At 36.9% G+C, this 14605-nt stretch overlaps 1 protein-coding gene across 1 annotated transcript; it reads left to right on the forward strand.

Moving 5' to 3' along the window:
• Window positions 1-2378: 2378 nt before the first annotated feature.
• Window positions 2379-5674, forward strand: irf8 (interferon regulatory factor 8). Its single transcript, XM_029497988.1, has 9 exons — window positions 2379-2503; window positions 2674-2882; window positions 3197-3380; window positions 3644-3738; window positions 3973-4030; window positions 4331-4378; window positions 4521-4913; window positions 5072-5187; window positions 5314-5674. Exons 2-9 carry the CDS (start codon window positions 2712-2714, stop codon window positions 5512-5514), a joined length of 1266 nt encoding a protein of 421 aa, XP_029353848.1. The 5' UTR covers window positions 2379-2503; window positions 2674-2711; the 3' UTR covers window positions 5515-5674.
• Window positions 5675-14605: the final 8931 nt, after the last annotated feature.

Consider the following 14605-nt stretch of genomic DNA (forward strand, 5'->3'; position numbering starts at 1 on the left):
CTGCAACGGAATCTGTCACCAACAAACCAGAGTAATTTAGTCACTTGGTATCAATTAACATTGGTAGTTAGCTGGAGAGAAAAAGGTGTAAGCTGGTTCTTCTAGTTCCCAGCAGCTCCTTCACAGCTGACACTACTGCTGTGCAAGTGTATCTTATCAGGCAGAGAAGCAGTTCAAAAGATTAAAGAAACAAAACAAAAAAAGGCTAGACTTTGTAATCTATCCACATTCAACTGATATCACGTAAAACAGGGATTGGCATTGTTTCATATCAGAGCCGGTTAGAGACATGAATCGAAAATCAACATTTGGAAGTCAAAATTTTCAACAAGTTCCTTTAACTAATATATAACGACTACATGAAGAATAGCTGAGTAAAACTATATCTACATATAAAGGATCTCTGTAAGCCTTACTGATTTTACTGAAACTCTGGTTCATTTTTTTATCTTTTTTGCAACAAACCAGATTTTGAGGGAATATGAGTTTTAATATATATGTATACAGTATATATATATATATATATATATATATATATATATATATATATATATATATATATATATATATATAGGGTTTAATTTTTGTTTGTTTTTGTTTTTATAATAAAATGCAGTGATTGATCAAATTGTAAATGCTAATAAACCTGCACTCTCTACACCATGGTGTGTATCTCTGTTTCATGAAAGAAATCCTGGATAGAGAAAATTAGCATATGCAGTATGTAGGTGGTGTTGAAGTGAACAGCTTCCCTGTAAATCAGGCGCTTGACTGAAGCGCATACCAGAATAGTTTTTTCTAAGTTCTTACTTTTTGTTTTTACTATAAACTGAAACAATAACTTAAAAAGCCATACATAGGAATGTGTGTTTTCTCTGGTGTTCTCTGTCATGTAATGATACACAATCAGAGTAATTTTAAGTTTAAATTGTCAACGTTTACAAAGGGATAAAAGAAAAACCAGGCTGTTCACTTTCATGACAGCAAGCCAGTATATTCCACCTCTAAAATAAATGTGTTAAAACTATAGAAAAAGACCCCTTAGATTAAGGGGCATGGCATTCACACAAAAAATACATTCTGCTGTAAGGATATCTAAAAAAAAAATCCTAAATCCTATATTTTAAACACTTTCCTCCATAAACATGTTTCCTGTGGTGCAGTTCCCCCTTTGTTACTGAGACACCTCACAGCAAGGTCTCTAATGAAACAGAAATGCTCTTAGCATCAGAACATCAATTTGCTCTCATTAAACCTGCCAGGAAATACCAACCTGTTTCCTTGGAACAGGTTTCTGTGAGAAAGTCTTAGGGGTTGCATTACCTCAATTCCAAGTGTCTCTCAATGCTTTAGCTTCTAAATTGCAATTACCTGAAATTGAAACTACAGTAATATTCGCAGTGGAAACAGTATGTGCTTATTCTGAGCTTTTGTGACAGGAAAACCTGAGTGAACAGACTTTCCAAAGCCAAGGTATAGAGGTGTTCACTCAAACAAAACACAAAATCAGTCTTCCTCTAAGTTTAGCAAAAACTAGTAATGAGTAGGACTACATTTGGACACTAACTCATATATTTCAGTCTAATGTAATTATCATACTATCAAGTGAATATATTCATTTAAATGGGTTTGAATACTGGTGGTGGATTTCCATTTTTGTTTGTCAGGTGCAGATGCACAAAATTGGTGAACTCATTCAATGAATCTTCTGCAGTACATCCAAGGCTATCTCTCAAAAACCTTTGCATACCGTGACATTGTGGTGGGGAAAAATAAGAGTGCATGAGAAGCAGTGTCAAAACAATGAAGCTTTATGAGTCACAGTGTATTGTTTGACTCATGGGCCTCAGACAACTTGTAGGTGATATCAAATTTCTTTTCTAAGTCTATTGTAAAGCCCCTTTTGTATGTGAAAGAGTCCATTATTGTTGATATCATGTTGTACTAATTATACGTGTTTTTATTTTTTATTTGATAAACATATTTTCCTCTTTGATAATAGGCAATTATATGTCCCAGAAGACTCGGTGTAATGAAATCATCACACTCACACAAAGAACAGGCTTGTGTGCCTGCACAGAGAGTGTTTGAGGTGTGTGAGTGGTGGGGGGGGCAGGTTCCTCCACTGTGGAGCTCAGAAATCCCCCTCACTCTAGAATTGTCAGTCTCTAGAGTGTGGGGGATTTAACTTGTGACTCCGGATTTATTCAGTTCACCGCGTCTCCTCAGCGGGGGCAGAGAGCTCTTACATCGCTTATGTCAGGCCATTTCTTGTAAATTCACAGAGTTAGGAGAAAAACACTTCCGCACTGGGCGGAGCCTACTGACGCCTGAAGGCGCTCATTGGTCGATACGAGGGAACCGCTTCATTCACAACACAGAGCGTAATAAATTAGATGTAACTTGCCGGTGACAGCTCACTTGATTAGATCTCACAGCATGTCATCTGTCAACCTGTGAGGATAGCACACACAGACCCAAGAGCGCAGCTCCTTATCAGACTGTAAGTGTGTTTACTTTTCATTTATATTTTAACCATGAAAGATGAAAGTAAAATAAATTAATACAAATCGTCCTTAATTTAAGATAAATTCTATAAATTGTCTCAAAATGTGTTAAAAGTAAGAAGTAATACTTGGTAACGCCGCTATAACCAATTATGTCCTTCTTTAGGTACAAGTGAACGAACAAGCGATTTAAAAAAAATCAAGATGTCAAACTCAGGAGGGCGCAGACTGAAGCAGTGGTTGATGGAGCAGATCCAAAGCGGTCAGTATTGCGGACTGCTGTGGGAGGATGAGAGTCGCACCATGTTCCGAATTCCATGGAAACACGCAGGAAAACAGGATTACAACCAAGAAGTAGACGCATCAATTTTCAAGGTTTGGCAGCACTGTCGTGTAGTCTCAAGAACACTATACTATGATTGAATGGAGACGGACTTTGGGTTTGACCTGCAGCGCAGGTGTTCAGGACTCAATTTCGTTTCTTTCATTTCGGGCTCTTTAGTGACCGGTGGAAAGCATAAGATAGTTTTACTTTTACTATATATAAATGAACGTGATTTTAAAACAATAATGTAACTATCGCCCAGAAAGTGTGATTTTCAGATTAAAATGTTGCATTGCATGTTACGCACATTCTGTCTGTCTTTCTTTTACAATACTATAGTTAGTCACTTTTTCCCCTTTCACAGGCCTGGGCTGTGTTCAAAGGAAAGTTTAAAGAAGGGGACAAGGCTGAGCCGGCCACATGGAAGACCAGGCTCCGCTGCGCCCTGAATAAAAGTCCTGACTTTGAAGAGGCGACAGAAAGATCGCAGCTGGACATCTCTGAGCCCTATAAAGTTTACCGCATTGTGCCAGAAGAAGAACAGAAGCGTGAGTTTGTTATTATAGCTTTTGTGTCGCTATGTTATAGTCTTCTGTAACTTTTTAGCATCCTTTAAAAGACTTTGTAACATTAAAACCCCCAAAAGACATTTTTGCTGATAGCTATTCTGCAAATTACCATTAGACAATGGATGTTGTAGAATAAAATTACATATACAATGCAAAAGAAAGAAAGAATGTGTAATATGGAATGCAACATTTTAGTCTGTTTGTACCATGAGAATTTCAATATATAATTCTATCACCCACAGATGGAAAAAGCTCAGCAATGACCTTGGCAGCTACCACCAGCTCTGGTGATATCACTGACTGCAGCCCTGCAGAAATGGAAGAGATCATAAAAGAGGTGAGACTGCTTCTCACTAAAGCATTTCTTTTCATCTCTCACCTCTCTCTTGCTGTGTGCTGTCACATCTGTTTATACATTTCCACTGAGCTTTGGAGTTACTTTTTTTTCTCTGACCCCACTGACAACACTTGTTGCATAGTACAGACCCTCCTGCTTCCTCTTCATGTTTGTGCAGAAGTGCTGTTGATGTGGTATGCTCACAACAAACTGTTATGTTGTTTTATTTTCCAGGAAGAAGTCTGCAGCATCCAGGCCAGTCCAGAATATTGGTCCCAAGGCAGCATTAATAGTAAGACAACTTTTTCTACATACTAATTAAATATGGCTGTTCAGTGTTGTTGTTCTATGTTTGCTGAGAGAGAGCTCAGAGATAGCACTGGGTGCTAAATAGAGGTTATTTGCTTGTCTGTTGAATTCTGCAATGGAGGAATTGACTAACATCCTGTTGAGCTTTGCTGACTATGTTGATTATTTCTTTGGGAGATGTGCTAGTCCTGTGTATTTCTGATGATGCAGCAAAATCATGATGTGACACTGTGGTTGTGTCAAAAAAGCGCCTTACCTCACTTCTTTCCCTTCTAATTCACAGCTTTCCCAACGCATCAGGACCTTTTGCCATCAGGCTCTATAAGCACAGGTATTTATATATATATATCATAATGGCATCAGATCAACAATTAAGTATTGCTTGAACTAATAGATAACAAATGGAATCTGCGCAATTTGTATGAATAATTTTGTGAGCTTTGCACTCATTCTTTTTATGTTCTCCTCTTCAGCTTTCTCCCAAATGATGATCAGCTTTTACTATGGAGGGAAGCTGATGTCTAACATACTGGTTACTCATCCTGAGGGCTGCAGGATTTCCCCACAGCAGCACCTGTGTCGGGGTGCCCTCTACAGTTCAGACAGCATGCAGAGTGTCAACTTTCCCCCAGCTGAGCTCATTGAGATTGACCGCCAGCGCCATGTGACGCGCAAGCTGCTGGGCCACTTGGAGAGAGGTGTGCTGGTCCGTGCTAACCAAGAGGGCATCTTCATTAAAAGGCTCTGCCAGAGCCGTGTGTTTTGGAGCGGGCTGGGAGAAATGGGCTCACAATACAACCCAATCCCTTGTAAACTTGAGAGGGATGCTGTCGTCAAGATTTTTGATACAGGAAGGTTTTTTCAAGGTGAGTCTTGATGTGTTTTCAGGTATTTAAAAGCTTGGAATCTTTAAAGTCAGAGCAAGTCAAATGCATTTGCCATCAATGCTTAAAGTCAAGAAAATGACATGGGATTGATATTTTGTGTTGTCTGATCAGCTCGTTGCATACCTTTTCTTTTCCAGCTCTCCAACTGTACCAGGAGGGTCAGTTTCCTGCTCCTGATCCGACAGTAACTCTGTGTTTTGGAGAAGAACTCCATGATCTGAACAACGCCAAGAACAAACTGGTCATTGTGCAGGTACATTTGATCAAGTCAAAGACTGCTTCTTACAGACGCATAAATAGCAGTTCTTTTCTACACAGATTTGGAGTCTTGACACTTTGACATAACAAAAACTCTTTCCATGCCCTCTCCCTCTGACAGATCACCATGGTGAATTGCCAGCACTTGCTGGAGGCAGCAGTGAACATTCGCCGCTCCCAGCCATACAGCAACAACTCAAACCTGGATATGTCTGATGCTATAGCCAGTGACCAGATGGCTCGCATCTACCAGGACCTGTGCAGCTACACTGGACCCCAGAGGTCAGCCTGCTACAGGGACAACGTGTCTATCACTGCTTAAACTCAAAGCCTCTTGGAAATGGAAACTTTCTCAGATTTTTAAGCATATATTTACAGTGAAAATAAATCTTTACATTTTATTACAGATAGGTTTTACTATCAGTGATCTTTGTTATATTTTTTATAAAATTAACTTTGAATAAAAGAATCTTTATACTGAAGTGTACATATGCTTTTCTTGATATAATCATATTTTTTAAGTGATTGTGATTGTGGAATTATTATTAAAATGCTCTCAGCAATTTTCTAAAGCATACTGTAGCCTTTTTGGATTTTTTACAGTCCAGGCAGTCGTCTTAATCGCTAAAATACAGTACCAAAGTCTGTGTGTAGGAATTTTTCATTTTGGGAAATCTATCAATCTCGAAGTTATACACTATACTTATCAACACAACTAACCAAGGATGGCATACTGTAACTTGACGACAACAAAAGCAAACCAGAAGTTCCTCATTTTAAAACTTTACCAAAATGCAAATGTTATACACGAAAAAAAAAAACCAAACACATTTTTGACAAGTAATTGTACATGATGTGTGCAGCATATTATCTGTTTGCTTGTTTCAGTTGTTAATTGACTTTATATCAAGCTTGATGGATCAAGAATGCAACTGAAAATTAAATAAATAAATTAAATTTTAATGGCTGCACCATTACACCAAACAGACCATTCTAAATCTCTTATTTAAATTTAGATTTATGTCAACATATCCGCATTAATTAATTAATCCAGTTCATGGTGAATCTTAAAAGGTGTTAAGCATCTTCATTAGAATTTGAAATTTTATTTGTGGTTTGAATAATGTGTGACTGCATAAAATGAAAATCGTAATGGAGTTGAAGAGATTTAAGTAAACATTAATCTACCATTCATGCAGCCACATAAAGCACATGATATGAACTTGAAATTTCATATTGGCCAGCAAGGAATTACTAAAGACTTGACTTGAAAATATGGGTTGAAAAAAAAAAAAAGGTTTTGATAAGAAAGGTACTCAACAGTTTTAACAATTGTACAACAAAGCATTCTCTTATACAGGGAACTCCTCCATGACTGAGACATTTAGCATGTAGTCATTAAGAATGAACGCATTTTAGATATCACTTTGGCACAGAATGATGAAACCAAAACAATGCATGAAACTAAAAGAAGGATCTAAGATACATAACATTGGGAAACTTACAGACGTGGCATTTATTATAACTGTCTTGAGTAACAAAGAAATGAGAGAAGAAAACCAATGGCCCCAATTGATTAGATGAGTCACAAAGAGACACTGACATCCCATCTTCTTCAACATCCCTTCATCCATATCTCAGACAATTGGTCATCAAAAGGCAGCAGGCAGATGACAGTGTTATTTCACAACAAACTCTTGGTGACAATATTGACAAGGAAGTGTGTACAACATATTTGGATTTAATGCACAAATATACAAACAAAGCACAAACAGTTTCAGTTCCTGGTGATCATTGTAAATGCTTCCATACTGTACATATATCACTGCTGTAATATGAAATGAGAGGACAGAGCTCATTTCTTAATGAAAATTGCTGAAATGCATGACAGTAAAATAAAAAAGAAATAAAAAATCAACAAACAAAGCCAATTGTTTTACTTGATAGATTAGCTATATAATCACCATTTGTAGGAAGTAGAGTTGGGTGGCTAAGCTTGTTTTTAGTTATGCTTTAATGACTCATAGAAAGATCACATTGTGAGAGAGGTCATGTGCTCTTCATATGATCTCTGGATAAAACCTTTCACTCAAATTAGAATATTTAATGAATGGTTCACTGAATAAAACCACAACTGGAATGTTGTGTGTCTATTTGTGTAGGCTTTTGTGAGTGTCTTTCAGTATGCGGTTATTGATATAGGGGAGTTCTGTCTGTGTTCCACAGAACAGGAACTTACTTCAAAAACTGTCACAGGAAACTAATTTTACCACCCCGCTAATAGCATGTCTTAGACATCTAAGACTGGATTACCATATGTATTTTTCATACATAAACAATATACATGGCATACAAAGAGCAATAACTACTGTGTTTGTAAAAATGGAATAACAGGCTTGTACAATAACTGCATGCTGGTTAGTTCGAACATAATATAACAAAATCTGTAACCTATATGTCTTTTTTTACCTTTTGTAAAGATGACCTTAATGAGGCAAAATGTGTTGATTTAGCTATAGTGGCAGACAGACAGTGCCCTGTTCTTATAAATGTGCTCTTCGTGTCCTGCACAGAATTTGTCTGACACTGATTTCATCATTGTTTGAATTGCATATCTTACCAGACATGGGAATGTTCCAAACACCTACATTCAGAATATTGGTGTATGTTGGTATCTTAATACAACAAATATATTCTTGTTGTATTAAGATATTCCACTGAAAGATGAAGACCAACAATGTTGAGCTGTTATTGAATTATTGTTACTCTAAACAAAGCTTAATACCCATAGTTATATTTACGTCAACCACAAATCTCAGATTGGTGTCCGAAAAGCACATTAATGAGCTACATTGCTGCTATTTTACTCCATTTTATTTTTATTTTATTTTGAGTCATTCCCATATTCACCATTCTGTGGCTGTGAATTCTTGGTAGACAATTAAATCCCCAGCAGAGTAGTAGTAAGTAATAAATATACAATGAAATCCTGTTTTATCATATTATATAATGGAAATTGACAGAGCCTAGAAATTTTACATCACTATTTAACCTTATTATTAAAACTAAAACTGGATTTTGGAGGCTCGGAATTATATTATATAGTTTTCGATTTGGGAAACTATAAGCTTTTGGTCTAGTTCTATTACAACAGAAATGTTATTATTATTTATTTTACTCCACAGTATTTGTCTGACCCCTCTGATATAATCAGCGCACCCGATCAATAACATGGGATGAATACAGATCTTCGAAAATCTAAAATATCATTATGTATTGAGGCTAATGGATTAAAATGCTGTTATTCTTGAAGTTTAATTCCATGGTCTTGAGCTTACGCGAATGCTGGCGGGAAGTAAAAGCTTCTAAAACCTTAGGATGGAGAAGGAAGCATTTTTCAGAAAAAATTATTTTTACTTCTGATGCCTAGTTTCTGGGAAATGCTCTTATACTTTTACTTTTGAATTTTGAATACCATCTAATAGTTTGCCACCTCTTCAGGAGCAAAATTCGAGGAGGAGGAGGCACATGCTTGTGTGAATTTTTGCAAACAGTCTCTTTTCTGCAAAAATTTCGAGTGTCTGCAATGTGGTTCTCTTTGTATTGCAACATGTCTTTGTGGCGTCTGAGGCTTCCCACAATAAAACATTAGAGACAAGTAACAAACAACTGATGTCGTCTCCATATGGAACCATGGCCATCTGCTCCATAACATTTCAATTTAATACTCTAGAAATGTAACAGAAGCAGGATGTATTATAAAAAAAAGTGATTCTAGGAAATCAAGTAAAAGAGGAATAACTGCAATTTGTACGCTTTTTCTGATTGGTTAAAAGGGATTACTTTGTCTTTTCTTGGTTTCCTGACTTGTCTGTATTGCTGACTCTTCAGTCGTCTAAAGTGTTTGGCTTTATGCTCAGCAATTACCTTTCATTGATTTACTGCCTGTATCAGCTGAAATTTTATACAGATCATCACAAGTTTGAATAAACAAGAGAAGGTCAAACTCTAGTATATGAGGACATAGTTTAGTGATGCTGTTTGAAAACTATTGTAAAACACCAAAAAAAATCACCAAACATCTAAGCTAAAGACAATCACTGTGCTGAGATATCAGCCACATTTATTTATGAAATGATCACCTGTAAAGAAGAATCTGGGAGTATCACAATAGCTTTCTTAGTTCCCCCCCACACAGACAGTCTCTCTGGGATCCACAACAGTTTTCAAGAAAAGTTTTTTCTCAGTCGAAGACGGGAAGACAGCCTTGTATTTAAATGCTGCAGGATCAAGTGCTTTGTAGGCCATGTTAGCGTTGCTCCGATTCCTTTAACAAAAAGCAAATGGTTTTTTTTTCCATGGGCTCTTGGATTATCCCAAAAAAATTATATCTGGGACAAACAAAAGCTTGTGAAAAAATATTCCAAAACTTTGGAAAGAGCCAAACAAATTTTCAGGGTGACGGGCTCAGTCCTGTGGCTTCATATTAGGGGAAGGCCTTTTTTTCTAGTTTACCCTCTTTTACAGATACTATTAGTGATTATACTAATATTTTTAGCATAGCCTTTTAGTATGGCCCTGTTTTGTTGGAGTAAACAAAAAACGCACTTGTTTTAACAATTTCAAATTAATTGTTGTCCACTTTTTCAGTGAACAAAAAGGCTTTTTTTTTTTTTTTTTTTTTTTTGCTTTTTATAATATTTTTTTTTCTCCTTTATTTGGGTAGCCATAGATAGAACAGAGCCTGCAATGATATGCACGGTACCCACAGCACCACTGAAGCACCTCACAAACCCAAAATTTCTTCACGCCTTTATGGCTGTGCTGATTTGCTGCAGTAAGCGTGCTGACTCGTTTCCACTTGTGTGCGTTTACATGATTTTCAGTTTCCTCTCTTTCTCCCTCTGCCTCTTCTGCTGTCTCTCTCTTGTTCTTCTGTACATTTTGGTCACTCACTCAGTGAATAATGAAAATAAATGATTAAAGGGCTGGACTAGCCGTTGTTGATACCATAATAACTTCTTTAAACATTCAGTTATAGTATGACTTACAAAATTTGTTGTGACTATATATAGACGGCATTTTTCAATAAGAACATTTGTCTAAACATTTGACTGACTATTAATTATAGACCTTATAAATAATGAGTAAGGTATTGAAGGCAAATTGTATGGTTGGAGGTTGTGATTTACCCTGAGCAGGCTTATACAAGCCGTGCTGTTGAAGGCGTTAGTGGTGTCTCTGGGGACTATGCTGGTTTAGAATCAGTGTTGCTGAGATTAGAATAGGCATCCAGAGAGGAACTGGGAGAGCAGTGAAAACACAGTCAGTGGAGACACAGGTGGATGGAGAACCCACATCCTGGGACACAGAGAGAAAGCCACCTAACCACACATGTGTACACACATGCACACACACACCATGGTAGCCACTGATCAAGGAACAGATCCTCTAAACAGTATCAGTTCATGTCCTTCAAGTCAAAGGTCCTTGTAGCCTTGCACCTATGGAGGGCTAATGTTATGAGATAAGGATCTGTAAAACCTGCCATAAATTAAGGTACGACTAGTATAAAACTTGAACCAATTTCCACATCAAAGACAGCAAGGCAAGTGAAAAAAAATACGAAAAATGGGAAACTGTGTAACATGGCAGGAAGGATTTGATGTGTAAAAATGAAGAGAAGGAAGTCTGCTTATTTACGGGAAAGGCATTTATTGTAAATCTCCCACTAGTGTCAAAATATTATAGTATCAACACAAGTCTGCCTTCCCTGAGTGTTCACAGTCTTCCAGGTTAAACATTTCATCAGCTTGTGATCAGGCATCCAAAGTATGACACAATAACAACACAAAGGTTGTGTTTTTCTTCATTGGGGGACTCACATGTGACTTATCTCACAGAGACATTTATTTATCACAGGAACATTCATATGTTCAAAATGAACATCAGGGGTTGCATCATTTAACTAATAAAGTAATGACGTAGGTATGTGTGACATGTAAACTCTGTTAGCACACACCATCCAAAGCAACCACTGGATGGACTGTGATGACAAGGCACTTAGCATACTGTATCTAAATCACTGAGTGATGGCTGAAAATGTAATTGCCTGTTTGCTAGTTGGTGCTCTCTAACTAGAGTGATCCCTGACCGAGTGCTCTCTCTCTGGACAAGAAACACAGGAAGGAGCCCAGGAAGATGATCCACCACACAACTTCTCCCTTAAAAAGAGGAACAGTTCATATAGGGGCTTGCTACGGAAAAAGATTTAGACAAATCATTTGTAAACTTCAGTTTATGGGAGTAAAGCATGAATGGGAGGGAATTCACCCAAAAGTGGTGACAAATGTTTGGATTTTTTTTCCCAGTGCACTGAAAGTTTTAGATAAGATTAAACGTACACCTTAAAATTTTTGTTTTCATTTTCTGTACGGAGTTAATTCGTCACACATCAGCACAACAGTATTCAGTCTGGACGAAACTGTCACTTTTCATTGCTTTGATTGAAAATGCCTGCCATCACCATATCTTTCAAAATACATTACGTAAATGATGGTAATGAAGAAGACTACCAAACAGATCAGTCTGCAAAGAGATTCTCTCCTATTTGTTTTGTTAGAGACAACATAGAACTGTAGCTGTTGCATATGCATATAGTACAGTGATTATGTATAATTTTGTATTGCATTGCTGGCATAGTTAAGTTACATTTTTTGCACTTGGAGTAGCTTTAGCACACTGGATTTCTGATTTCATCATGAAATCCCACAGAAATAAAAGAATAAAACAAATAAAACAAACAACAAAAAACCCAACACTTCCCACCATCTACCATGTTGAAATTTTCAAGATAGAAAGATAGAAAGACACCTTGGGTTCCTTGTTTACACAGGAATACTGTTATGATTTAATAAGTAACATCAATGCATGGTAAACATTTGTCTCAAGTTAAAGTAAAACAAAACTTATCAGAAGTAAAGGTGATGGATGTTGAGGTGGAGGGGAAGACCAGGGTGGGGTGACAGTCCCTGGGGAACCAATGCAAGGGGAGCAAGAGTGCTGCATCGTGTGTGTGTGTGTGTGTGTGTGTGTGTGTGTGTGTGTGTGTGTGTGTGTGTGGGTGTGTGTGTGAGAAAGTATGTGCACATGCAAAGTACCAAAGTGACGGGATGTGGGTAGCCAGAAAGGTGATAGTTGTGTGACAACAAATACCTGAAAAATAGAATTACTGCTTACTAAACAAAGAGAACTCATTAATTTGATAGAAAAAAATCTGTTTTTGAATGCATTTTTGTGATTTTTGAATATGTGTTAAGCCATGATCGATTGAGCAAAAAATCTCTGTGGTTTGAAACGGTGTTTCCAAATATACCGTTAAACCGACTGGTTAATGATTACACAACTTTTTTCTGGGGAAGAAGCCACACACTGGCCAGACAACAGGTGCTACTAGGATTATTTAAAGTTGGTCTAAAATCGTTCCAGCACAGCTGAGGGAGTCTGTGGGCCACATGCCTTAATAGAAAGTACAGTGGCAATACATACTTCCCCCTTTCAAATGCCAAAATCCAAACATGACCATCACATGATTGAGGTGGAATTACCTATTTATGCACGGCTAATATAATTTAATATAATGATTTGCTGTTTGAGCAAAATTTGGAAACCGTAGTAGCTATACCTACTGTCTCACTATAGATTAAGATGTTAAAATGGATCATTGATTTAAAAAAGTACATAAAACATTTGGATCGTTGGAGGGAAAATCTACCAGACGGAGAAATTGTGAACACTTTGCATGTTTAAAATCAGCTACCCGATGAGGAATTAAGATTTATTTTTAACACAAGAATTTGCATGTATGTATGCTGTAACAAGCCCCGTCGAGGGACAGAACAGACACCAGTCCTGAGGTCCATTGAAGCAGATCCTCCATGAATAGTTAATCATTGTTTGCACCGTTTACAGCTCACATCAATAGAAAGCGCATGGGGGAAAGTCCTACTTATGTAACTCAGGGCAAAAAGTAAGGCTCATGTCATAAGTGCGAGTAGGCATGAGAAGGAAACAGTGAAACTTTCGAAAAAGCAGAAATAGATAATTGTTGGTCCATTATCTATTGATGAAGGAAATTTTGCTAATGATATTTTTTTATTGTGTTTTTACTTTAAGTTTGTCAAACTGATATAAAAGCAAGTAACTTGGAGACACATGAGACCAATCCACTACAGATATGTATTGCCACCTAGTGGCATGATTAAGCCCAAGCTTACTCAAACTGTTCATTACGTTTTGTAGCACATGCATTACAGTAGTAAAGATTATATTTAAAAAAAAAACATTTTATGGAATATAAACACATGCATTCCCACAAAAAGCCTCAATTAAATAGAGAGCATTACTGATCAATATTTTCTGGACAATTTATGGTAGTCATATTCTGAATAGTGGGTTAGGGTTAACCATATTCTAATGGACTTACTGTTAGTATGATGAGGAGAATCTATGGTACCCCTAGCATTAACATTCATGATGAAAAGTTTTTATTTTTATTAACTTATTTCCTTTCCAATGCTGCCTTGTGCCCCTGATAACAAGTTCTGACTCCTCTTGCCAGTATTGCCCATCTTAATGTACATTACAGTCAATTCCATTCCTTAATTTTCCAAAGTGATTCCATAGGGAAAGCAGATCATATCTATCTGTAAGCTCTCCAGGCAAATTGTTTATTTGTTATTTCTGCTACATTTAAAAAGCAATAGAGGTCAGACACGTGACCAGTACAATTATAGATATTTCCTTGCAGTGGCCCCTCTGGAATAGGTTCCACACAAACTGTGTGGAACATACATGCTGTGGAGTGAAAGACTTATACATGTTTCCCAAGAAAAGAATAAGATGAAAAGAATGACATTATCTGCAGCAAGCAATGTTTTATATCATAGGCATGACTACAGTTTCTGGGAAATGTATGCTGTTTACGCAGTGTTGGCTTTTTAACAACTGTGAACTTCTCTGTCAGTCATGCCAGTTGTTATTCCAACAATTACAGTGAGCACAAAGAAAAGGCAAACAGGAACAAAATAGATAAGACAAGCGATTGTTGCTGTCAAAAGAGATAAGTGTCTCAATGGAGATTATTAAGGGAAAGTCATCAGAGGAAGCGCACACATTAACTAAGGTCATGGACACTGAAGTCTGATCTTATCTGAAAAACAGTCATCACATGAAAGCATTGAAACTTACAATGATTTAGTTTTGTTATTGCCTTTACTGAAAATTAGGATTTTGAAGGCAGAACCATTTGCATCACAAATGGATTTACGAAATGGATTTTTTACAGGCAAAAATGCAAGATATATCATATATAACTTATATATCTATATTTATCTATCTATCTGTCCATCTAT

Source organism: Echeneis naucrates, chromosome 3 (genome assembly GCF_900963305.1).
Source record: "Echeneis naucrates chromosome 3, fEcheNa1.1, whole genome shotgun sequence".
Taxonomy (NCBI): Eukaryota; Metazoa; Chordata; class Actinopteri; order Carangiformes; family Echeneidae; genus Echeneis; species Echeneis naucrates.